Source organism: Melozone crissalis, unplaced genomic scaffold, assembly GCF_028551555.1.
Source record: "Melozone crissalis strain CALT ecotype California unplaced genomic scaffold, PUWL_Pcris_2 ptg000088l_1, whole genome shotgun sequence".
Classification (NCBI taxonomy): domain Eukaryota; kingdom Metazoa; phylum Chordata; class Aves; order Passeriformes; family Passerellidae; genus Melozone; species Melozone crissalis.
The window spans coordinates 2,674,302-2,701,206 of record NW_026535865.1 but is presented as its reverse complement, the minus strand read 5'-3'; the positions used below and the strand labels follow the sequence as shown (position 1 = coordinate 2,701,206).

The 26,905-nt window shown below is 46.5% G+C and overlaps 1 protein-coding gene across 1 annotated transcript; it reads left to right on the top strand.

The window, feature by feature from the left end:
• The first annotated feature begins 8,676 nt into the window (after window positions 1–8,676).
• Window positions 8,677–24,932, top strand: LOC128946930 (tyrosine-protein kinase ZAP-70). Its single transcript, XM_054290954.1, has 13 exons — window positions 8,677–8,826; window positions 9,219–9,470; window positions 12,607–12,767; window positions 13,457–13,595; window positions 15,863–15,941; window positions 16,385–16,425; window positions 17,970–18,018; window positions 19,041–19,221; window positions 20,365–20,571; window positions 21,860–22,052; window positions 23,000–23,140; window positions 23,874–23,986; window positions 24,809–24,932. Exons 1-13 carry the CDS (start codon window positions 8,677–8,679, stop codon window positions 24,930–24,932), a joined length of 1,830 nt encoding a protein of 609 aa, XP_054146929.1.
• Window positions 24,933–26,905: the final 1,973 nt, after the last annotated feature.

Below are 26,905 nucleotides of genomic sequence, written 5' to 3'. Positions count from 1 at the left end.
TGAGACCTTTTTTCTACTTGCAACAATTTTGTTTGCCTGTGCTCTCTTTCTGCTTGGTAAAAACATCTTTTTGTTTGAGGTGGGTCTATCCTTTGTTCTAAGCCATAAAAACCCCTTCTAACTAACACACCCTTTGCCTTCTTGGTTATCCAGTAAGACTGGCTCAGCAATTCTTTTCTTCCATATCAAAACTTGCTTCCATCTCTAACCCTTCATCAGACTTAACATTTAAAAATCCTTCTGCTAAGCACACATACCTGTGAGACTTTCTTGTCAAACTTTCATCCTTCCCAACAGGGTTGTGTTTAACTCTGTGCCCCAGCCCCTCATTAAAAACTGTTCAGGATCAATGGCTCTGGAGCCAGGAGTGTTTCCAGTGGCCCCACAAAGGCTCAGCAGGGTGTTTTCACAGCTCAGTCCACAGCCAGCAGAGTAGCTCAGGCTGCCTGAGGACAGCACAGTGACTTGGCTTTACACAGAAATGTCCCAGCAGTGCCACCCTGGGCCCAGCACCCTCCTGCTCCAGGGGGAAGTTGCTCACCAGGGACATCTGGCTTGGGAGAAGATGTTTCCACAAACCAGGGGCAGCTCCAAGAAGGGCTTCTGTCCCTGCTTTAACCTGTTGAAGTCTTGGGCAGCACAAGAGCCCAGGCAGGGCTGCACCCAAGATGAACCAAAATGGTCACAAAATGCACAACTGCTCATGGGGTCTCTCGTTTTTATATTTCTGCTCCATTTGCATATTGCAGTTCATTGTCCAATTCCAGCCCCAGCCCATGCAGTCCCATCCTGCTTGTTTTTCTCTCTCCAGCCCACGGTGTTTGTGCTCTTGGGCTGAGATTTGGATCATTTGTCCTTGGTGCCCAGCTGGAGCAGGAATTGTTTTGTCTCCCTGCTCTGTGCACAGAGCTCACCATGCCCTAATGTGAAGGCAGACCCACCCACTAAAGCAGCACAGAGTCTGAAAAATATAAAATCTAAAACCTGAGACATCAATCTCATCTGGTGGCTGTGACCTCACAGAAATTCCTGTCCCAGCCTCTGTGGGGAGGCACCTGAGAAAACCCAGAGGAAGCAGAGTGACACCAAAAAAAAGCTTTCTGGGAACAAAAAAATTGCTTTCTGGGAACAAAAAAACCTGCTTTCTGCAGTGCCAGCCGTTAGAGAGGCCCAGCCTGAAGGGAGCAGGCACAGACGTGTCCCCAGCAGCCTCAGTGCAGGTGGCCCTGTCCCTCCCCTGCAGCAAATTGCTTCCTTCTGCTAACAAATAACCCTGAGAGGAAAAATCCCTGCAGGATCAGGAGAGCCTAGACCTTTGGGGCCATCTGAGGGCACCAGACCTGCCTGGGAGGGACCTTCCACAGGTCCTTCCTGGAGAGGAGGATTGGAACACGGAGTCACAGAGCCATGGAATGGTTTGGGTTGGAAGGACCTTAATGGAATGGGTTAAAATGATAAGGGAAGTAATTTTAGGATGTCCAGCTCTTAAAACTGTTAATATAATATAATATAATATAATATAATATAATATAATATAACATAACATAACTAACATAACATAACATAATATATATGGGGCCAAAAGGCTCCCACATTTCACTTCAGAAGGGGAGGAAGATATCAGGCAGGATTTCTTAATGGAAAAAGTGTTAAACACTGGAACAGGCTGCCCTGGGAAGCAGTGAAACACCTTGGAAATGTTCAATAAACAACTGGACATGGCACTCAGTGCTGGATTTTGGGTGTTGGGTCAAAGGTTGGAGGTCTTTTCCACTCTTAGTGATTTTTTCTGGAGCATTTCTGCATCAGGCAGTGCTGGGTGTGAAAAACGCCAATCACTTGTTTTTAAAATTTTAAAAGTTTAATAGTAATAAAATGGTTATAAAAATAGTAATGCAATTAGAGTAATAACAATTTGGACAAATTGAATTAGGACAATATGAGACAATAAAGACAAAGAGTTACCAACACTTCGGGTACCTTTTTCTGGGCAGCACGAGCCTGAAAAAGGACACAGTTAACAGAGGATTAATCCTTAAAAGTAACAGCCTGTTGCATATTCATACACTTCATACATGATGCACAAATTCCATTCAAACACAGGATTCTGTCTGGTCATCATCAACTTCTTCCTCTGAATCCTAATAGTGCCTTTGAGGTGGGAAGAAGTTAATTTCTCCTGATAATGGGGCAATAAATTCTCTTTCTCTGAAAGATTTAGGTGTCCTGTGGCTGCTATCTCGCTGCGAGTCCTTTCTTTAAAAAAAGTATCTTACACAGCATTGTTTCTATTTTAACAATTTTTGTAACCTAAAACTATATTTAACACTGTACTTAAGAGAATTAATACAGCATCACTTTCTAACACAACACATAATATTCATTTGAATATTTGCAAAAAGCCAATCATAAAATACATGCATTTTTCACAGGTTGGAGGTCTTTTCCACCCTTGGTGATTTTTTTTCTGGAGCATTTCTGCATCAGGCAGCGCTGGGGCACGGAGGACTCAGCTTGTTCAAGGGCAGCAAGAGCAGAGCGGGTCCTCGGTGGGAATGAGGGAGGTTTTCCTGCAGATTTACTGTAAACTCACCCATTTCAGGCAGCTGTGAGTCAGTGAGCTCCCTGAGCAGGGGAGCAGATCGTTATCTGCACACAGCCCGTGTTTGTGAGCACAAACACAGACAGGCTCTCACAAACTCCCACACAGCTCAAGTGTTAATCAAGAGCTCAGCAGCTTTGGCTTTAATTAGCAGCCAGCAGGGAGGGCAGAACAGCAGCTCCAGCCAGGAATGTGAGCGCTCCTAAATGTTGGGAAGAGCTGCCATGGCGTGCATAAAGAATTAAACATTAGTAATTAGAAGAATGCAGCCAGGTCAAGGCAAAGTGAAGTTTTGCAGGTTTTTTTTTCCTTTGAACTAAGGAACATTGGATTGAATCAAAGTTATTGCAAGTTAAATCAAAGTTATTTCAATTTAAATCAAAGTTATTGCACATTTTCTGTTTAAGATTAAAAAAAAGTAGTATTTTTTTAAGATTAAAATTTTTAAGATTTATAAAACAAACAAAACCCTAGGAATCCCCCTAGGGTTAAATTTTTTAAGATTTAAAAAACAAAACAAAAAAAATCCTAGGACACAGCTCCTCATTTTCTCCTCTTGCACAGTCCCAGCCAGTCCTGGGATGAACAATCTGCAAAAGCAGCTTGGACACTGCAGGTGTTTTCCAGCCTTTTCTTATCTTCAATCACAAGTCAGAAACAAGAGAATGAAATGCAGGGAAGGGTTGGGGACAGGCAGGAGGTCCCTGGCTGTGCCATCACCTCTGCAGCAAACAGCACCAGAACAAAGTGCTTTTATTCTGGCATTAAATGCAGGTCCCTGCTCGCCTCCAGACTGTCCCAACCACCCCATTGTGGCTGTGTTAGCAGGGATTATTTGTGGAGTGTGGGATTATTGCTGCCAGGACAAGGAGACACAAAACATGGTCCTAACAGGATGCTGAACCTTCCAGTGCTGCCTCCAGTTTCACCAGTACAAACCCCAGCTCTCAGGAACTGGTCTGGATTTGCATCAAGTGCTGTTCTGGGAAATTATGAAATCAAACCAGTTCCTGTTGGTTCTTGTCATGATCTGAGTAAAAAAAACGAGTGGCCACCTATAAATAGATGTGATTGAGTGACATCTCCAGGGCTTCCTGTCTGCTTTTCCTGTGTTGTGGGGCACAGACCCGACTGATTTCATGTGGGAGTTGTTTTTTTGGGTGCATCTTCACGTCATCACACCAACTTGCCAATGTGGCCACCACCAGAGGAACCCTGGGCTTCCAGCCCTGCCTGGAGAAAAGGAGACTCAGGGGTGCCCTTATCACCCTCTACATCCCCCTGAAAGGTGCCTGTGCTCAGCTGGGCTGGGCTCTTTCTGCAGCAGCACTGACAGAACCAGAGCACACAGCCTCAAGCTGTGCCAAGGGAAATTTAGGTTGGATATTAGGAAAAAAATGTAGGTTGGACATTAGGAAAAAAATATAGATTGGATATTAGGAAGTTGGTGAGATCCTAAACTATAGTAGGATATTAGGAAAAACCTAATTAGGATATTAGGAAAAAACATAGGTTGGATATTAGGAAAAATTGATCATTCTTTCAGGTTTTTACAGAAAGTGTGTTGAAGTTCTGCAATGGCTGCCCGGGGAGGTGGTGGGGTCACCATCCCTGGGTGTGTTTAACAAAGCCTGGATGTGGCACTGGGTGCCAGGGTTCAGTTGAGGTGTTGGGGCTGGGTTGGACTCGATGATCTTGGAGGTCTCTTCCAACCCAGTGATTCTGGAATTCTCTGAATTCTGCGATTCTGGAATTCTGTGTCCGACCTGTGGGACCACCCAAACCCAAGGGAACACCCAGCAGCCCCAGGGATACAGATTAAAAAACGAGGAAAAACGAGGTCCTGTTAATTGAAATGAATAATGATGGAGGGTCCCTTGCACAGGTTCTTTCAGGTGCTGTCCCATGAAATTGGTTCTCATTTTTGGCTGCATTTGGCAGTGTGGGAGAACAAAGCTGAAGGATATTTGTGCAGGTCTGTTGAGGTTGTTCCGGGTTGCTCAGGTCCATCCAGAACAGAGTTTGGAAGAGGAATTAGAGGAGACTCTGAACTGGTGTGTGGTCAATAAAACCAGCCAGGGCAAATATTTAAAAGTAAGAGCTTTGGAGGGATTATAAATCTTCCTGTTCATATCTGCTCTCAGTGACTTTCCCTCGTGTCTCAGGACTGGGAAGGTTTTACTCAGCAGAGTAACTTCCTACCATGGTTGATCTGTGATAGAAAGGCTTGGGTGGCACTACCTGACCCAACCTCTGAGCCCTGGGTCTATCTCCTATCTCTGTGAGGGTTTCTTCACTCCCAGCTCTGTGTTTGGAGAGGAAAAACATCCTGTTTACAACAGAGCACCCAGTGTGGGCAGCTGGAAATTCTGTGAGGGCTCACATGTCATCTATAACTTCTGTGCCCTCTCACTTTCACCTGGCTGAGCTGCTGACACAGGTGCTCCACTTGCTGTGATGTTCTGCTCCTGGAATTTCCAGAGCAGGGATTCAGCAGGTCTGGGTGCAGATGTCATGGCTGTTTGTCCCAGTGCAAAGCAGCAGCTCACACAGGAGGCCACTGACGTCCCTCTGCCCACTCAGTACTTCCTGGTTCTCAAGAACGTGACTCATGAACCTGATTGCAGCTAAACCCAAGAGCTGCAGTCCTCCCTGCTCGTCTCCTTCAGCCCATTTTCCTGGAGTTATCCTCTTGGGAGCAGGCTGAGCTCGGGCAGAGCTGGCAGCCAGCTGGTCTCAGGAGCTGAACCTGGGGAACCAGCTCTGGGAACCAGTCTGGGCTTTGATGTCTGGAGGCACCACAGGATTAGGATGCTTTGCTTTGGTCCCAAGCACCAACTCCAGTTTGGGTTTGAGCCTCAGGGTGTTCCCATTCACCTTCACATTCCAGACTGGCAGCTGTGCCAAGACCTCCCTTTGCTCCATTTGGTGAATTTGGTGACAGGGCCTTCACAATTTGGGCTGATTTGAGCTGTGCCTGGGATGGTTTCTGCTGGTCCTTCAGCCTGGCTGTGAACCACTGACGCTTCCTGTTGTGGTTTCCTGCCTCAGCTGAGATGCCTCCTCTCTGCTCTCCCTGTTCTCATCAGGGCCATTTCAGAGCTTCATGGGGACAACAGATAGGTAGAGGAGGCTCTGGTGGCCATAAATCCAGCTCCTGGCAGCCCTTTGCTGCTGAGGGCTGAGCAGGGCAGGGTGCATGGGCAGAATGGCTCCTCCTGAGCCCTTCCAACACAGAGATCCAGCCAAGCCCTCCCCAGCTCCAGAGATGCCAGGGGATGGCAGGAGGGGCCTGTGCTGCTGGGAGGGATGAACCAGGCTGGCATGAGCCAGGGCAGGGCTGACCACCAGCGCAGGGCTGACCACATGCCCAGGCACAGCTCCAGCTGTGATGGTGTTCACAGGGGGCTCAGGTTGAGGGAAGAGACAAGGATCTGACTCCATGTTTGAGAAGGCTTGATTTGTTATTTTATGATGTATATTACATTAAAACTGTACTAAAAGAATAGAAGAAAGGATTTCATCAGAAGGCTAGCTAAGAATAGAATAGGAGAAAATGATAACAAAGGTTTTTGGCTCGGCTCTCTGTCCAAGCCAGCTGACTGTGATTGGCCATTAATTACAAACATCTAACATGGGCCAATCACAGATCTACCTATTGTATTCCACAGCAGCAGATAATCATTGTTTACATTTTGTTCCTGAGGCCTCTCAGCTTCTCAGGAAGAAAAATCTTAAGGAAAGGATTTTCCATAAAAGATGGCTGCGACATCCGGCCACTGCCTGGGAGCAGAGACTACAGCAGTGGGCTCAGCCCATGGGGAAACAACTTCTCCCACCACATCCAGAAGAGCAAAATTGGGAAGAATCAGAGCAAATAGCCAATGTGATGCCCCAAAATCTGGTGTTTCTTTGCTCCTCACATGAGTGACGTGTTTGCAGGAGGCGCAGGTGGAGAAATCTCTCTGATCTTTTTGGGGTCATCGTCTGCGCAGGAGCAATGCCAAAGTTCAGGGAACAAATGAGACCCTTTGGTGATGGTAAAATTTCCATTGATCACAGCAAACTGGGCTCTGTCAACACCCTCTGGGTGGAATTTTAGGTGATTCAAGACAGAGATACAAGCCCTGTACCACGACAAGCCCTAAAGGTCTTTGGCACCAGAGGCTCTGCAGGGCTTGGTCAACGAAGGGGCCTCTCTGCCAAAGGGATCAGAGCATCAGGAACCAGCCAGAGCCAGGTATTGTAGGGAAAAATTCCACAGATTGTTTAAAAAACAATTCAAGGAAGGTTTCTCCTTGTTTCTGCTGACTGCTGGTTGATGTCTGCCCAGAAGCACTTGGGTTTCTCTCCTTTCGCTGTGCTTGGTGCAGTTGTTTATCTAAATGTTGTTTTAGACGGTTCATATCCATCTCATGTTTTGATCTCAATGTATTTAAGGTTTTGGCCTTCTAGACCTCCATGGCAAAGCTCATTTATCCAGAGAGGCCAAAGAATTTCCTTTTATTGTGAACAGGGCTGGAGAGAAAATGGTAGGAAGTCAAGGCTAAAAACATCAGGATGGATTTAAGGAGCACATTTTTAATCGTGAAGGTAATCAAGGACTGGAGGAACTCACTGTAGGATTTGGGCCATTCTCTCTTGCTTGGGATCTTTAAACCAGGTTCAGGGGGTTTCTCTATTCCTCGGCATCTATAAATCAAGATCAAGTGGATTCTCTGTTGCTTGGGATATTTAAATCAAAATCAGGTGGATTTTTATTTACACTTCTCAGCTCTAGTAAGGACAGAATAGAAGGATGTGGGATGCTGTGAGTTTGAAATGACCCCACAGAGAGCCAGTGGGAGAACATCTAGACAGGGAAGTCTGAACCCCAATTAAAACATTTTGCAAAATGATGCTTCAGGGACCAATTTTCCCTGCCAGGCTGGGCCCCAGCAGTGGGTTGTCACAGCAGGTATTGCTCAGAATGGTCTTGAAAAAGTCACCTTGGGGGCAGAGCACATCTGTGCTCATGCCAAATGATTTCAGCTCCTCTGTGATCCAGGTGATGCAGAAGGAGAGACTGGGTCTTGGTATGGGGTTCCAAGGAGAGCCTTTATTGAGCTTCTTCCTCAAAGAGATCCAGGAAGAAAGAAACATTCCAGTAGGGAAAGCAGGGATTTATATACGGATCTCGAGGGGCAGGACAGAACACCAGGGCCAATGGGATGAGGGCACAGGGGTGGAGCAAGGGGGAAGGGCCAATGGGATACATTGAATCTGCATATCACAGCAAGGCATGCTGGGAGAAGCCTTTTGGTTGTAGGCGCATTGGTGGGTAGCGAGGTCGGGATGGACAGAGATGAGAGATCTCTGAAGCCAGGTAATGGAACTTGGGGTTTATTGCAAAGGGCCTGGGTGCAGGGCCCTGCTGGGAGCTGCCAGCCACAGCTCAGAGCAGGACTGAGAGAAGAGAGGGGTAGAGAGGATGAGAGGGTAAGAGAGCAAAAGGGTAAGAAAGTAAAAGGGAAAAGAGAGTAAAAGGGGTAAGAGAATGAGGTTCCCTTTACAATACAATAAATCTTCCATGTTGAATATTCTAATTCTCACTAACCAATCTAGTACAAGATACAAATCCTATGGCATTTCCATACAGCCTATAAGAATCATTACATTACCATACTGTGTTATATTTTAAACCCTAAAAATTCCTCTTTGGGCCCCTTCTGCCAAGGTAGTACTTGGACCTTGCAGACAGGTCCAAGTAGGGTCTGCTCTGACCCTTGGAGCTGCCTGCAAGCAGAGGGTGTTGTTCCATCAAAAGGGGATCACCTTCAGCTGGCCACGCCATTGTTTTCCCATTGCTCAGTAACTGAGGTATCTCAAAGCTTGCTTTCATTTCAATCTTGCTTGTATTTTCTATATTCTCAAAATCTTTTGCCAGGCAATCATATTGATAAGGCTTTCCTGTTTCATCTTCCCCAACATTTGGTTATAACTTGAATGCTTTTCCCTGCAGGGGAGCACCGTCACCTTCCTCCCTGTTGACCCACCAGCCTCCACAGCGCGTAATCCATCGAGCGGAGGGGGAGATGCCGGACGCTGCCGCCCACCTGCCCTTCTACTACGGCAGCATCGCGCGCTCAGAGGCCGAGGAGCACCTGAAGCTGGGCGGGATGGCGGACGGGCTGTTCCTGCTGCGGCAGTGCCTGCGCAGCCTGGGCGGCTACGTGCTCTCCATGGTAGGTGTGACGGTGTTCACAGGGATTCTTGGACGAGGGAAGAGGCGAGGATCTGACTCCATGTTTCAGAAGGCTTGATTTGTTATTTTATGATATATATTACATTAAAATTGTACTAAAAGAATAGAAGAAAGGATTTCATCAGAAGGCTGGCTAAGAATAGAATAGCAAAGAATGATAACAAAGGTTTATGGCTTGGGCTCTGTGTCCAAGCCAGCTGGGCTGTGATTGGCCATTAATTACAAACATCCAACGTGGGCCAATCCCAGATGCACCTGTTGCATTCCACAGCAGCAGATAACCATTGCTTACATTTTGTTCCTGAGGCCCCTCAGCTTCTCAGGGGGAAAAATCTTAAGGAAAGGATTTTCCATAAAAGATCTCTGTGACAGGTGTGCGACCTGCAGTTCTACCACTACCCCATCGAGCGCCAGCTCAACGGCACCTACGCCATCCTGGGGGGCAAGGCGCACTGCGGCCCCGAGGAGCTCTGCGAGTTCTACTCCAAGGACGCCGACGGGCTCTGCTGCCCGCTGCGCAAGCCCTGCAACCGCCCCAGCGGGGTGGAGCCCCAGCCCGGCGTCTTTGACAGCATGAGGGACAACATGGTGCGGGAATACGTGCGGCAGACCTGGAAACTGGAGGTACTGGGGCTTTCAAAGTGTGGGGTCGTGTGGATTCTTTTTTTTTTTTGCTTTTTCTTTTTTTGCTTGTCTTTTTTTTTTGCTTCTCTTATTTTTTGCCAGGGTCAGGATTAATTGCGGTGTTTCAGGTTGGCACTCAGACGTTTATCAGTTCTTATCTCTGTTACAGTCCCACAAACCAAGAGTTCTGCAGCACTTCACTCTAGCAAGCTAAAAAATGAAGCCCTATCTCTCTCTCTACAAGTCCTTTTAAGGATAAACTGTCCAGTTAAGAAATGACAAGTAAATTATTTTTACTTTTAACCCAATACCCAACCACCCATGGCTCACGATGTGGACTTTTTATCCAATTACACAAAGCCACTCAAACCCATGGAGAAGAAGGTGAAGGACCAGGCTCCACCCCAAAACCTCCATTTTGCTTTGTATAATTTACTGTATTTTAAACCCTTAAAGTCTGTGTTTTCTACCATGTGCTATTACACACTTCTATTCAAACTGCACTCCCACAATCCCAGTTCTGTCATTCCATTTTGGAAGCTTCTCCACAGCCTCAGGTCAATGCAGTGTTCTCTTGGGGGTCAGTGCCTGGCAGCACAGAAAGTCTGAAATTCTCAGCAGCCAGGGTTCCATCAGGGTGGGAAGCTGTGATCCCTGTGGTGCTGTCATGTCCATTTGCAGCACAGCAGAGTAAGATTGCTCTCCTTGGAGGATGCTGGCACTGTGAGGGGTCTGAATCCTGCTCTATCTCAGTTTCTTCTCCACACACTGGTCTAAACATCTTCCCAAGCCTTCAGACATGTCCTTGGAACAGCTGGAACTGACTTTGCAGGCCCTCTCCTCTGCATCCCATGGGATGCTCCCTGCCTTAAACTGGAGCTCTGATCCCAGAAGCCAACAACCCATCCCAAAAGCCAACAATGTATCCCAAACCCCAACAAACTCATTACAAAACTAAACCAACTCATCCCAAACCACAACAAACCCATCCCTGAACCAAACAAACCCATCCCAAACCCCAACAAACCCATCCCAGATCTAAACAAACCCGTCCCAAACCCCAACCACAGAGCTCCAGGGGCACATAAAGACATGATCTCCATGCCATGGATGTATCCCTGGCACTGCTGGCAGCAGATTCTCCATCCCAGTCCTGGGATTGGCTCAGTTGGTCAGAGCAGGTGCTAATAATGCCAAGGCTTTGGGTTCCATCCCCATATGGGGCCATTTACTTAATAACTGGACTTGATGATCCTTGTGGTTCCCTTCCAACTCAGAATGTTCTGTGATTTCTGGGAACATCTCTCCATATATGAGGTGCCCATGCCTCCAAACATTGTGCTGAAGATGAAATGAAAGCAGATTAGCAGATTTAGACTTTGCTCTGGTCATTTTCACTCTTTGGAGTGGAATTTTTGCATCTCTGGATGTTTTTTTTAATCAGTGAAGGTTTTACCCATGCGATCAAGAAAGGGGAGGTGGATCAGGTCTGTGAATTATTTATATTTAAAAATGGCCACAAACAGGAGCCTGCATTTTATTGCAGACTGGAACATCTACAATATAAAAAAATCATATAAATCAAAATATATAAATCAAAACTCAAAATGCTCCCACTGGCAGCCATGGACCTCATATCTTTCTGCCTGCTGCTACCTTGGCTCCTCAGACATTTCCAGGGGTCATTTTGTTGTTTCTTTGGCAGGGGCTGCCGAGGGAGGTTTGGAGTCACCATCCCTGGAGATGTCCAAAGAAGGCCTGGAGGTGGCACTCAGTGCTCTGAGCTGGGGACAAACTGGGGATGGGGCACAGCTTGGCCTTGATGACTCTGGAGGTCTTATCCCACCTAAATTATTCTGGGATTTTATTTTTTCTGACTTTTAAGTCCTTGGAGAAATATGGCTCAGGCAGTGCCCTTATGGAGCCTTTCTACAGAAGCTTCCTGAATTTGGCCTATTTACACCAAATGTGTTTGACAGAATGAGGTATTTTATAGGGTGAACGAGGTGTTCTCTAGGGTTTCCATAGCAAATTGAGGTGTTCTGTGCTAAAATGAGGTATTTTGTAGCAGAATTCTCTCCCAGAACAGGGGATTCTGTAGGGTTTCCCCCCGCGCAGATCTGTGGCCACCTGCAGATAGCACAAAGGACATCGCCACCTCCTGGCAAAGGGACAGGAACAGTTTGGCACCGGTGTGAGCCCGGGGAAAGGAGCTCAGGGTCCTTCCCTGTGATTGCCAGACTGCGCCGACCCTGCCAAGTCCTGGTGCCTGTGGGTGGTGGGCAGGGGCACCAGAAAGGTTGTGCTCTCAAGAAAATCACGGAGAGATGGAATATCCTGAGCTGGAAGAGACCCAAAAGATCATCCAGCGCAGCCCCTGTCCCTGCACAGACACCACAACAACCCCACCCTGAGCACCCCTGAGGGCTCTGGTGAGGGGCTGGGAACACAAACCCTGTGAGGAGCAGCTGAGGGAGCTGGGGGTGCTCAGCCTGGAGAAAAGGAGACTCAGGGGTGCCCTCATTGCTCTCTGCAGCTCCTGAAAGGTGCCTGTGCTCAGCTGGGCTGGGCTCTTTCTGCAGCAGCACTGACAGAACCAGAGCACACAGCCTCAAGCTGTGCCAAGGGAAATACAGGTTGGATATCAGGAAAAAATTTTTTAGAGAAAGGGTAAAAAAGTTCTGCAATGGCTGCCCGGGGACGTGGTGCAGTCACCATCCCTGGGTGTGTTTAACAAAGCCTGGATGTGGCACTGGGTGCCAGGGTTCAGCTGAGGTGTTGGGGCTGGGTTGGACTCGATGATCTTGAAGGTCTCTTCTAACCCAGTGATTCTGAAATTCTGTGAATTCTGTGACTCTGTGAATTGTGTGAGTCTGTATCCAATCTCTCTTGGAGCTCTGGCAGCCTTGGGACCATTCTCTGGGGATCCTGGTCAGTGCCCAGCACCCTTGGGGGGAAGAACCTTGCCCTGAGCAGGAATTCTGCTCTGCAGCAGAAAATAATTCAGCTGCTGTTGGGTCTCAGTTGATCACGAGGCCTTCCAAGTTTCCTGTGTCCTGTGCCCCCAGTGAGCTGTGCTGAAGCCATCAGCAGAACAGCAGGATGGCAGGAGGTCTCTTTTCCTGCTCTTTTCCAGGGGGATGCCCTGGAACAGGCCATCATCAGCCAGGCTCCCCAGGTGGAGAAGCTGGTGGCCACCACAGCCCATGAGAGGATGCCCTGGTACCACGGCAACATCAGTAGGGAGGAGGCAGAACGGAGACTCTACTCAGGGGCACAGCCTGATGGGAAATTCCTGTGAGTATGCAATGCTGGCATCCCTGGATTTCTGACCATTTTCCATCCCCACTGCCCTTAAAAATAGCTCCAGACAGCCTCTTGCATTTTGTTTTGTACTGGAATATATATAATTTTATACATTATATGTATAATTTTATAATATATAATAGTATATAACTTTATAGCATGTAATATATTATAATATATATAATTTATGAAAATATATAATATATAATATATAATATATAATATATAATATATAATATATAACGTATAATATATAATACACAATACATAATGCCTAATGTATTATATTTTATGTATTATATATTGTATGTTATCTATTATCTATTACCTATTATCTATCTATTATATGATATATTATATATTATATATTGTATATTGTATATTATATATTATATAATATATATTATATATTATATGTTAGATATTATATATTAGATAATATATACTACATATTATATATTATATTATATATTTTTTATATATATATATGTACAAATATATATATATATATATATATATATATATATATGTACAAATATATATAATACATATAATTTTATACAGGGATGCAGGGACACCTCTCCATGTACCCATACCCACTCACCACTGGCACTGACAATCCTCAGAGTAAAACCAAGAGCTGCTTTTAATAATTTCTGAATCATTTTCCTCCCTGCCAGGCTGAGAGAGAAGAAGGAGAATCGTGCCTACGCCCTGTCCCTCGTCTATGGCAAGACTGTGTATCACTACCGGGTGGATCATGACAAATCTGGGAAATATTCCATTCCTGAGGGCACCAAATTCGACACACTCTGGCAGGTACCAAGAAATTGAGGCACTTTTTCCTTGCTGTGAAGCATTACCAAGTCCCTCAAAATCTTCAGGACAAACAAATAAATAAACCCCTCTAATGCCATTTTTTTAGTGTCAGCAAATCAGGAATTATTTTATTCCTGGCCAGGGGTTGTGTGCATGGCTGACAAAATTCTGGCCGCCACACAGACCCTGATCCAAAATGTTATTACTTGATTAGACATTTATATTTATATAAAATGATATAAAATATAAATATTTATTTATAGGAATACGATATATTTATATTTATATTTATATTTATATTTATATTTATATTTTAGAAAATATATTTATATAAAAGTATTTTAATTTTTATACTTATTTATATAGAAAAATAAATTAATATTCATTGTTTCTAAATGACATCATAACACCAAAGTTGTGGTTTGATCCCCATCACTTAATAATTAATAATCATCACCACTGATCTTCAGGGGTCCCTTCCAACTCAGAATATTCCATGATTCCATGCTAATTCTCTTTCATTAATTAGTATTTTATCCTCTATTGGTTATTAATTTCTCTTTTCTGCTAATTAGACCATATTTTTAATTTTTTTAAAACTAAAAAAGATTTTTTTCTATTTTTTTTTCCTTAGCAGGGACTCTCCAGTGCTTAAACTGAATCATTTTTAGTCTCTTCTTTTTTTCTTCTGGTTTCTCCAAAGTCTCCTTGTGGTCCATAAATTCTGCATTCCAGATGTCCAACCTCAATCCATCTTCCTCTCCCTGGCTTTGTTCACTGGGGTATATCAGAGTTAGTTTATCAAAACTTAAAATTCCAGTAATTTTGTCCAGCTGTGCTCCTGCAAAAGTAGCTCATGACAACCTTGTTCCATCCTGGCTGGGAGTAACTGAAGAATAACACAATATTTATAATTAATGCATATATTGGTTGGGGTTAATTAATTAAAACAAGTCATTTAAGAGTTAAACCATTAACAAAAATTAGGCAGGGAGGGGATGCCAGAGCTTCCTCCTGGCTAGGGCTGTCTGAGGGACAACAACCCCATTTTGCTGAATTTTCTGGATTCCCAGGGCTGTTTTCACATGGAATTTTATTGAGAACAAAGATTTTGGGGCATTTTTATGGCAACAGAGCCGTGCCCGGCTCTCAATTGCAGCTGAAATCTGAGCCAGGCAGGAGGGGAAGGGAAAGCCCGGTGTCCTTGGGGGCTGAGCTCTTTGTCCCCAGGCTGAGTGATGTCCTCTCTGTGCTGGCTCCAGGGGTGCCACCATCAAAAACTGCCTGGGATCCACAGAACAAGCCCTGCAGGTCCTCTGGGGGAAAGAATCTGCCTTCTCTCAGGATTTATCCCACACCTCAGGGCCTAAACCCCTTCCTGGCTGGCACAACAATGGCACTGCGCTCCACACGCCCTGCTCAGACTGCAGATTTTGTCTTTCCTTTGGGCCTTATTCAATTTCCCAAGCTCTTCCCAGCTCTGGCAGATATCCAGGGATGCAATCATACCCTGGGACATCCCTAAGTGCACACAGAGAAGACAGAAACAGTCTGGTGCCTGCCTGCCATAAATCTGAGAGGAATCATAGTACTAAGCCACAAAAAAAAAAAAAAAAAAAAAAAAAAATCATCATCATCATCATCTACATTTTTTATATATAATATAATATAATATAATATAATATAATATAATATAATATAATATAATATGATAATATGTATAATACAGTAAATAACATATAATTACATATATTAAAAACATAAAATTAAATATATACTATACAATACTATAACATATTACTATCTAATTGATATTAATATTAATATTTTGTATTATGTATTATGTATTATGTATTATGTATTATGTATTATATATTATGTAATATATATTATGTAATATATATAATATATAATATGTAATATATTATGTATTATATATTATATATTATAATATATAAACCATACAGTATAAAGATTTATTTTATTTTAAATATATATAATTGCATTATATTAAATGATATTAAATGCTATATAATTATATATTATTAAATTAATATTATTAAGTTATATTAATATAATATATAAGTATATATTATATTAATATATAAATATACACTTATATATTATAATATTAATATATACTATCTACTGATTAGTATATATTATTCTATATTCTATATTCTATATTCTATATTATATATTATATATTATGTATTGATTTTTTTTCTCCTCACAATAATCTCTTTTTCCTCTCATCCCTTTCCCAGTTGGTGGAGTACTTAAAACTCAAACCAGACGGGCTGATTTTCTACCTGAGGGAAGCCTGCCCCAACCCCAACATGCCAGGTGAGCTGACACCTCCCAGTGCCACCCCTGGCCTTGGATTGCCACGATCTGGTGCCAGTTGGAGCAGTGCCAGCCCAAATTTCTCTTCCTCCCAGGGGCCACTTTGGCTCCACATGTCACAAATGTCACTTGAGAGCTGCCCTGTCCTGGGACACAGCTCAGCCAGTCCCTGCCCATGGGGTGCTCCAGTGGTGGCACTTTCCCTAACAAAACTTGGGAATAACAGCCACATCCAGAGCCATTTCCACTCCTTTTTAGGCTGAAGCTGGGAAAATTTTCCTTTGGGGGTTGGAGGGGATGGGATCAGACCCACAGGGTCCTTCAAGGACTGATGCTCTGGCCCTGCTTGTGGCAAACTCCTTATAACAAACTGCTGATAACAAACTGCTGATAACAAATTCCTGATAAATTCATAATAACAAACCCTCTCTCTTGTTTTGCAGCCTCAGCAGCACCAGTTCCACCCACCCACCCCTCCGTGAGCGTGAGTTTGGGGGAGGCTTTGTTTCATTGGGAGCTCAGTGGTTTTAATATTGCTGCATTTCAAGCCTGGCTGATCAAACCCTGCTCTTCAAACCCTGCTTTTGTCTAAAAGCTCAGCAACTGCGCTGGACTTTATTAAGCCCAGCTGGGATGTTGTTCCCTTTCCAGCTTGGATGGGGGTGGGGAATAGCTGGGCACAGCCCTTGGTGGAGCTGAGAAGGGTTTCCATTCATCCAGAACTCATTGCCACATGTGGGGCTGTCCTTGGGGACCCCTCCATCGCTGGGATTCTGGGAATGCTCAGCCCTGCTGCTCCCACTGGCCCCCAGCCAGGGCTTTGTGCTCGCCCTGCCCTGGGGAATGTCCCTGCTCAGCCCCTGAGTGCTGGGCTGGGCTGAAAGCAGCGGGTTTGGGGATCCTGGGGGGCTGAGTGAGGTCTGGAGGCTCACCCATCGCCTCACCCACAGTGGCCCCCAGGGTGGTGGGCACTGCCCAGGTGTTGGAGAGTGCCCAAAGGAGGGACATGGAGCTGGGGAAGGGGCTGAGGGAAAAAGAAATTCAGCAGCAAATCCCAAAGCCAAACCTGGCTGTCCTGGATGTCCTGGAAATCAGCAGACAGCCAGAGAACCAGACCAAGGTGGCCAAGCTGAGCTCTTCTAAGGCAGGAGCATCCCTTGGGATGTGCACAGCAACTGTTCCAGGCATCACAGCAGATCTGGCTCATCTCAGAGCACTGCAGAAATGGCCTGGGGGTCCTGGTCAGTGCCAGTTGGATCTGAGTCACTGCTGGGTCCTGGCAGCCCCAAGGGCCACCCTGTGCTGGGGGCACCAGGCCCAGGGAGGGATTGTCCCACTCTGCTCTGCCCTGGGGCAGCCTCAGCTCCAGTGCTGGGGGCACTTTGGGCACCACAAGATCAGAAGGACCCAAAGCTGTTGGAGAGCGCCCAGAGGAGGGACACGGAGCTGGGGAAGGGCTGAGGAGCAGCTGAGGGCACTTGGCTGGTTCAGCTGCAGCCCAGGAGACTGAGGGGAGGCTCCTCGGGGGCTGCAGCTCCTCCCCAGGGCAGGCACAGGGGCAGGGGCTGAGCTCTGCTCTGGCACAGGGACAGGAGCCCAGCAAGGGCTGCAGCTGTGCCAGGCCTTGGCATGGAGCTCAGGGCAAGGTTCTGCCCCCCGAGGCTGCTGGGCACTGCCCAGGCTGCCCAGGCAATGGTGCCAAGGCTGCCAGAGCTGCAGGAGCTCCCAGGGGTGCTCAGGGTGGGGGTGTTGAGGTGGCTGTGCAGGGACAGGGCTGCACTGATCATCCCTGAGGGTTCCTCCCAGCTCAAGGAATTGTGAGGCTGAGTGATGTCCCTCTATTTATTTATACAGAAAAAATTTCTTTATACACAGCAATGTTGCCTCCAGACCACTCCAGTCTCACCTTTCAGAGGGATTACCAGCTGGGGCTGTGTCGGGGTGCACTTTCCCTGTCCCTTTCCCTTCCATTTGCAACTGAAGCAATTTCTCCTTTATCCACTTTCTCCTCATTTCTTCTCATTTCAGAGAAACCTGGGCCCTCTCAATGCAGATGGATACACCCCAGACCCTGTTGGTGAGCACCTCCAGAGCCCTTTCCTCCTCTTAGGGGACAGGACAGGGAATGTCCCAGGAGCCATGGGGTTCCCTGGAGCCATGCTGCAAAACTCCTTTCTTACAAAAGCACCCAGGAGCACCCCAGACATTTCAGGGCCCTGCACTCACACTGGGCTCCCAGGAAATCAAGCCTTACCCCATTCTTTGCCTTAGCCACAAGTGAAGCCCTGTCGTAGCCCCGTTTTTTACTAAAATTGGCATTTTTCACTAAAATTTACTTTTTTCACTAAAATTAACATTTTTCAGTGAATTCAGCTGAATTTCAGTGGGGTAAAGGGCAGATATGTGGAGTGGGAATGCTCAGACCCCTATCCTCATCCCACCTCTTGCAGTACACTAGGACTGTATTGATGCAGGATGACACCCAGCCAGAGGAATAATGTGCAATGACTCCAAGATTGAGAAGGCTGAACAATTGCTATATTAATTATATTATATTATATTATATTATATTATATTATATTATATTATATCATATCATATCATATCATATCATATCATATCATACCATATCATACTACCTACTATACTCATACTATACTAAACTATATTACTAAATAAAAACCCATGACCCTTACCAGACAGCTTTGACCTAACTGGTCAATAAATCCAAATCATTACCAGAGTCAGTTAACAAATTGCTTTGGGTAAACAATCTCCATAACACATTCCACATGTTGCCAAACAACAGGAGCAGCAAATAGAGATAAGAATTGTTTTCTCTCTTCTTTCTCTGAGCTTCTCACTGCCTTCCCCAGGAGAAATCCTGGGAAGGTTGTGCCTGCTGCTCTCTGTGAAGAGACAGGACGGGGAGGGGTCCTGGGTTGTGAAAGGGAGGGAGATGCCCAGGAGGGACCAGAAATGTTGGAGGTGGAGGTGAACTGGCCAAAAGAGCAGAGAAACCGTTCCCAATCCATGAGGGACAGCGGGATGGGGAAATGGGGAAGGGCAGGTTTATAACCAAGTGCTCCTCTTGGGAAGGGGCAGGAAAATCCCGGCTGCTGCCCATGGACACCAGTGTCTACGAGAGCCCCTACAGCGACCCCGAGGAGCTGAAGGACAAGAAACTGTTCCTGAAGAGGGACCACCTGATGATTGATGAGGTGGAGCTGGGCGCCGGAAACTTTGGCTGCGTCAAGAAGGGAGTTTACAAAATGAGGAAGTGAGTGAGGGTGCTGGGAAAGGAAGGGGGAGGAGAGGGACCTGGCTGGGCTTGAGGTGTCCACAGCTGTCCTGTTGGTCACTAGATGGGCCCCAAAGTGACACTGGAGGGGATAAGAAATGATCTGGAAGGTCGGGGGTGATGGATGTGATGGGTGAGGCACCAGCCCTGGAAGTGTTCAGAAGATGAGCAGGTTTTGTGGTGGGGTTTAGTGGGGATGGTGGTGTTCAGCCAGGGGTTGGAGTTGATGATCTTGCAGGTCTTTTCCAACCCAGCTGATCCCAGGATATTATGATATGATGCTGTAATTCCATGGCTTCCCATGGATTTTCACTGACAGCTGCAGTGCCCTGGGTGTGTAATTTGCACATTCCCAGGCACGCTGCTGCCACTTCCAAAGGGACTTGCTGTGCTCAGAGGAACAACTCCACATTCCTGAGGCCACCTCTGTCCATGTCAGGCCAGAGCAGTGACACTGAGGAGTTGTGCATTGTTCCTGGTTGTCTGTGATGGTCTTTACCTACTTGTGCCTCAGTTTCCTCCTGGAAAAATGGCACTGATGACCCAGATCTCAGTGTGGGACGGGAGGTGTCATCCCCAGATCAGGGATGGCAACTTCTGGCTACACCCACAAAGGTGAGGTGACCTTTCTCTCCATCCTGGGACACCAGGATGGTGCAGGGCCCTGCCAGAACTGGCTGTTGAGAGATCAGTGTCCCAGGAAAAGGGATTTCCATTCCTGGCTGTGACCCCTAATTCCAGCTATGCTCAGCCCATCCCATGGTGTGGTGTTTGTGAGGTCCCCAGGATGAGGTGAGAGATGAGAAATCTCCATGTTCTCAGAAGGCGGATTTATTATTACATATTATATTACATATTATATTATGCTATACTAAAACTATACTAAAAAAAAAATAAGGATACAGACAGAAGGCTTAACAAGAATGAATAATGAAACTCATAACTGACTCCTCAGAGTCTGACACAGCTGATGGTGATTGGTTATTAATTAAAAAACAATCACATATTTGGCTAAACAATCTCAAGACCATATTCCAGAGCAGCAAACACAGGAGAAGCAATCCTGGCAAAGGGATTTTTCAGAAAATATAACAGTGACACAACGACTGTTCCCCCATGCAGGAAGCAGATTGACGTGGCCATCAAGGTGCTGAAGAGCAACAACGAGAAGACAGTGAAGGATGAGATGATGAAGGAGGCTCAGATCATGCACCAGCTGGACAATCCCTACATTGTGAGAATGATTGGAGTGTGCGAGGCCGAGTCACTGATGCTGGTGATGGAGATGGCTTCTGGAGGGCCCCTCAACAGGTTCTTGGCTTCCAAGAAGTGAGTGTTGGATAAAACGTGGCTGATTTTCTGTGTTTCTTCTCAAAATTGACTTCAAAAGCCCACCCTTGTGTCACCATTGAGTCAGAGATGACACGCAGTTGGATCAGAAGGCAAAATGGTAAAAAGCCTCATTTATTTCACCCTCACTTCTTTTATAGCTTAGTTTGCTACAGGTGGACCTGATTGGTCATTTAATCAATACATTTCATATGATTGCTTACAAATGGGTGTCTTGTTAATTAGCCAATCTTATGAGAAAACCAGAAAAACAGATTATTAGAAAAACACTGCCTGCAGATTATTTTTAATATTTGGCTATCATTGTTTATCTCCAGTTTTTAATATTTGGCTATCATTGTTTATCTCCAGCTCCCTAAAGCTTCCCAGAACGATTCTGGGAAAACTTACTGTTTTGGTTTGGAAAGACAGGTGCCTGCTAAGGAAGGCAGGAGCCTCCCCTGAAATGGAAAATGGAAAACACCCCACCTCTGCCCACCTTTCCAAATTGCTATAAATTTTAAATTAAGGGGCTCTCAGGCAAAAAAAAAATGAGAGCAGGAAATAACAGTTCTTTAATATGGAAGAAAATAAAAAGATAAACAATGCAGTGAACTAAAACAACACTGAGAGAGTCAGAACCCAACCCTACACCCTGTGGGTCAGGGTGTTGGTGGCAGTCCCATTGGAATTGTGGCTGCAGCCCTCCTGCAGTGTCAGGGGTGGTTCTGCTGGAGCAAGGGGGTCCTGTAGAGAAGGATGTATTCTTCCTCTGAAGCTCCAGTGGAAGAAGAGGCAGCTGCTGTTCCTCTGGGGAATCCAGTGCAGAAGCTGTTCTGGTGTTCCAGAATCTCCAGATTATATCCAGGCAGGAATGCTTGGCTCCTCCCTCTGGGCTCACATCTCCCAATGGGATGCTGTAATTCTTATCAGCCATGCAGTGACATTCAATGGCTGTTATCAGCAGATGTCTCCCCAGTGGTAGAAGAGATAAGGAAAACTGCCCACTGAACAGAAGACAACGCCATACAGATGGTAAATAGAACACAATTTGCTTGAGATCCAGGATGCTTATCTTGCTTTCTCTGTCTCTGACCAGGCTGTCACATCCACACCCTTGTAGGTGCAGGAAAGCTGAAAAGAGCAGAAAGAAATATTTAATGTGAGGCTCCAGGGGCTGATGCTTCTGGAGCAGAGCTCTCCATGCTCATTCTCCCTTGCAGCTGGAAAAGCCAGAAGGGACCACAGCAGGTTCTTTATGACTGAGATCTCCTTTCACCCTCCCCAGGGACGAGATTACAACGAGCAACATCGTGGAGCTGATGCACCAGGTGTCCATGGGCATGAAGTACCTGGAGGAGAAGAACTTTGTCCACAGGGACCTGGCAGCCAGGAATGTCTTGCTGGTCAACCAGCACTATGCCAAGATCAGTGACTTTGGGCTCTCCAAGGCTCTGGGAGCTGACGACAGCTACTACAAGGTGGGTGTGAGCAAGCAAAGGGTCTGGAGCAGGAGCCCTCCTGGCTGGGAGGATGAGACCCCCAGAGACTTGAGGATCTGGGCTGTCCACAGACCCCTCTGCACATCAGGCTGTGCCTCACTGGTGTGACATCAAAAGGGGCTTTGCAGAGGTAGGAGGTGACAAGGAGGATGCAGAGGTAGCCAGGGGGATGAGAGGAGCCAGAGAGAAGAGGTGATGAAGAGTGAGCCAGGGCTGATCTTCCCAGCAGTGCTCAACTAAAGGAGAGACCCCACCTGGAATTCTGTGTCCAGCTCTGGGGCCACCAGCTCAAGAACGATGAGGACCAGTTGGAATGAGGCCACTGAACTGGTCACAGGGCTGGAGCCCCTCTGCTCTGGAGCCAGCCTGGCACAGCTGGGCCTGCTCACCTGGACAGGAGAAGGCTCCAGGGACACCTCAGAGCCCCTTTTGGGGCCTGAAGGGGCTCCAGGAGAGCTGCAGAGGGACTGGGGACAAGGCCTGCAGGGACAGGACACAGGGAATGGCTCCCACTGCCACAGGGCAGGGCTGGATGGGATCTTGCACAGGAATTGTGGAATCCATCCCTGGAATGGATTTCCCAGAGCAGCTGTGGCTGCCCCTGGATCCCTGGCAGTGCCCAAGGCCAGGGCTGGGAGCAGTCTGGGACAGTGGGAGGTGTCCCTGCCATGGCACTGGATGGGCTTTGGGGTCCCTCCAACCCAAACCATTTCATGATTCCATGGCTTAACTGAGCCCTGGGGGCGGGTGGCACCATGGGCATTCAGCACCTGCACAACAGGACAGCAGGGCCTGGACTGGGCTTTGGAGCTCCCATTTCAGGTGATTTTTTCAGCCATGTGAGATTTGACACAAACACCCAGCAGAATCCAGGTGCAGCTCCCAGCAATCTCAGGCTGCAAATGTCCCTCCTTGCTCTGCTGCAGGCCAGGACAGCAGGGAAGTGGCCCTTGAAGTGGTACGCCCCCGAGTGCATCCTCTTCCATAAGTTCTCCAGCAAGAGCGATGTCTGGAGCTACGGTGTGACCATGTGGGAGGCCTTCAGCTTCGGGCAGAAACCCTACAAGGTGAGGCAGGAACCCTAAAAGGTGAGGAAGGGCCCCATAATGTGAGGCAGAGCTGGCTCTGTCACCCATGGGTGTCACAGCCCCACTCTACCTTGGGAACGGCACAAATTAGGGTGGATCCTGCAGCTTTGTGCTAGATTTAAGAGAGAAAAACAAGAAAACAAACGGAACTCATTTGGGTTTGGATTGAAGCAGAGTTTTTTGATCCTTCTTCTCTTTGATCCTTCTGCTCACTTGAGAGATAAAAATAATCACTTCTCATCCACTGCTGGGCCTGTGCTTGGGTGGGGTGGGATCTGGAGTGTGGGCAGGGTGGGTGGGATGGGGTTGGTAGGACAGGAGGGTTGGGGTGAGTAGGTTGGGTGGGATGGGGTCTGCAAGGTTTGTGGGATGGAATGGACAGGATGGGATCTGCAGGGTGGCTGGGATGGGGTCTATAGGATGGGATCTGCAGGATGGGATGGGATGGGATGGGATCTGTGGGATGGGATCTGCAGGGTGGCTGGGATGGGGTCTATGGGATGGGATCTGCAAGGTGGCTGGGATGGGATCTGCAGGACGGCCTGGCCACAGTGTGGGACACCAGTTCTGGCTGCTGGGGTGGGAACAGTGGCTGTTGGGTGTGGAGTGTATGGGACCAAAGCTCCACCCCAGGCCCAGCTCTAACCTGTCTCCTCTAGCCCTGCTGCCAGCTCTGAGCACATTAATCCCTTTCCTCTTACTCCCATCCCAGAAAATGAAGGGCCCTGAGGTGATCAGCTTCATAGAGCAGGGCAAGCGCATGGACTGTCCCCAGGAGTGCCCAGCAGAGATGTACTCCCTGATGCAGCAGTGCTGGACATACAGGTGAGCATTTCACCACGGTGCCAGCTCCACCAGAGCCACCAAATCCCAGAATGGGATTGCAAATTTGGGTTGGAAAGGACCTTAAAGCCCATCCAGTCCAACCCCCTGCCATGGGCAGAGACACCTTCACCACACTGCTTGTGTGGTGACAACACAAAGCAAATGATGTCTCCTGCCTTGTGATGATTCCCCAGCCCAAAAGGAATTTTTTATTATCAGACCTCTCCATTTGCCTGTGCCAATCCTGGAAGATCCCAAGGTGTCACAGAGATCTTTTCTGAAAAATCCTTTCCTTAGGATTTTTCCTCCTGAGAAGCTGAGAGGCCTCAGGAACAAAATGTAAACATTGATTATCTGCTGCTGTGGAATGCAACAGGTGCATCTGTGATTGGTCTCATAGAGTTTTTTCTAATTAATGGCCAATCACAGTCAGCTGGCTTGGACTCTCTGTCTCCGAGACAGAAGCCTTTGTTATCATTCCTTCTTATTCTATTCTTAGGTAGCCTGCTGATGAAAATCCTTTCTTCTGTTCTTTTAGTATAGTTTTAATATAATATATATCATAAAATAATAAATCAAGCCTTCTGAAACATGGAGTCAGATCCTCGTCTCTTCCCTCATCCAAAAACCCCTGTGAATGCCATCACACCCAAGGCTCTGTGTCTTTGACCTTCTCTGTCCCTGAGAAGTCTCAGCTGCCTCCTGAGCCCTGGCTGCTGCTCTCCCCCAAGGGTCTCTGTGTCCTCTCAGTGCATCAGGCCACTTTTGTCCTCTCTGATGATTTTATTTGTTCCTCTCTGATGACTTTTTTTGCCCTTGCAGATGGGAAGAACGTCCAGGCTTTGTGGCTGTGGAGAACACCATCCGCTCCTACTACTACAGCATTGCTGCCAAGCCCGAAAATGGGCCAGACACAGGGGACAGGGCCAAAGCAGCTCTTCCCTGAGACTCCTCCTCTGCTCCTCCGCCTGCCCTGAATGGACCTGGAAAGGCTCTTTGTGAAGTTTTGCTTTAATCTCTGAAACGCTCCTCAGCAGCTGCGGAACTGAGGATGAGGAGGGATGGACAGGGACACACAGCTGTGCCCCCCAGCTCCTCCAGCCTGGCCCAGCCCTGCAGCACAGACTGTCAGAGCTCCTTCCCACCCAATTCCAAAGCTGTCCCAGGACCCCAGAGCTTTGTGCCTCCCAGGCTCGCTGAGGATGAACTGTGTTGGCTCCAGAAAATCTGGATTTTTCCAGATTCTTTAACAAACAATGCTTTCCCAGGAAACCACTGTGAAAAACGCCAATCACTTGTTTTTAAAATTTTTAAAAAGTTTAATAGTAATAAAATGGTTATAAAAATAGTAATACAATTAGAGTAATAATAATTTGGACAAGTTGAATTAGGACAATATGAGACAACAAGTACAAAGAGTTATAGATGTCCAGGTACTTTTTCTGGGCAGCACGAGCCTGAAAAAGGACACCTGGTAACAAAGGATTAACCCTTAAAAACAATACCCTGTTGCATATTCATACACTTCATACATGATGCATAAATTCCATTCAAACACAGGATTCTGTCTGGTCATCATCAACTTCTTCCTCCGAATCCCAACAGCGCCTTCGAGGTGGGAAGAAGTTCGTTTCTTCTGATAAGAGGGCAATAAATTCTTTTTCTCTGAAAGATTCAGGTGTCCTGTCGCTGCCATCTCAATGTGAGTCCTTTCTTTAAAAAAGTATCTTACATAGCATCATTTCTATTTTAACAATTTTTATAACCTAAAACTATATTTAACACAGTACTTTAGAGAATTAATACAGCATCACTTTCTAACACAACACATATAATATTCATTTGAATATTTGTGAAAAGCCAATCATAAAATACATGCATTTTTCACACCACCAAGTGCACATTTCTGGTGGGGGGTGGGACACAGCACAAGGAACCACCTGTGCTCCTTTTCCCCTTGGATTAGGGCAAGGAGCAGCTGGTTTGCAACTGGAATGGGGAGGAGCAGTGGGACAGAGCTGGTTTTTATCCCTGCACCCCTGGCCATCCCAACCCATCTTATCACCCAGCCCTCCAAGGTAGCTCTCAAACAATTCCAGGACAAATCCCTCATCTCCTGGATGGATCCCACCTGGCCCCTCTGTGCTGATGAAATGTTGTTTTTCAAGCTTAAAAACTGGTCACCCTGTAAATAAACTATTCCATGTTCTGACATCCCATGGCTTGGATCACTGAACTTTGAGAAATGCTGGCAACTGCTTCAAGCTTGTTACCAAAAACACCCAAACCCATCAGGATAAGAGAACCCTCCAAGGCTGCATTTTTAGTGTTAGAAAATTGCTTTATTCTCAGCTCTGGGTGTGGATGGGGCTGACAAAATCCCAGCCTCCACACAGCCCCCGATCCAAAACCTCCTCACCTTTTTATACATTTTTAGCAAACAAAGCAGTGAATTTTCCTTGCAGCATATCAAGGTTAGCTCAACAAACTTTACAGTTTTAGTCGTTTTTCCAGGCTGTGTTCCCACAAAAGGAGCTTTGCTATATGCAAAGAGTAATTTAAGAACAACACATTGTCTATAATTAATGTATTGGTTATGATTAACTAACTAAAGCTTATTTTTAATAATTGTATCATTTCCAACAGGCTGACAAGAAAATGAATGTAATTTCTCTTTATTAAGCCGGGATTTCCCTCCTTGATGCTCTGGCAATCTTTGGGCTGGTTTTGCTGCAGAGCTGGAAGGTTTTTGGCATGTTTTCTTGCAAAAAAAAAAAAAAAAAAAATTGCTCAGCTGGGTCTGCAGTGGATCCCCAGTGCAGGGGATGGCCCGTGGTGGGGGCTGTGCTGCAGAGGACAGAGAGGCAGAGGAAGGAGGAGGTGGGGGCCCTTCGATGCTGCGAACACAAGAATTTATCT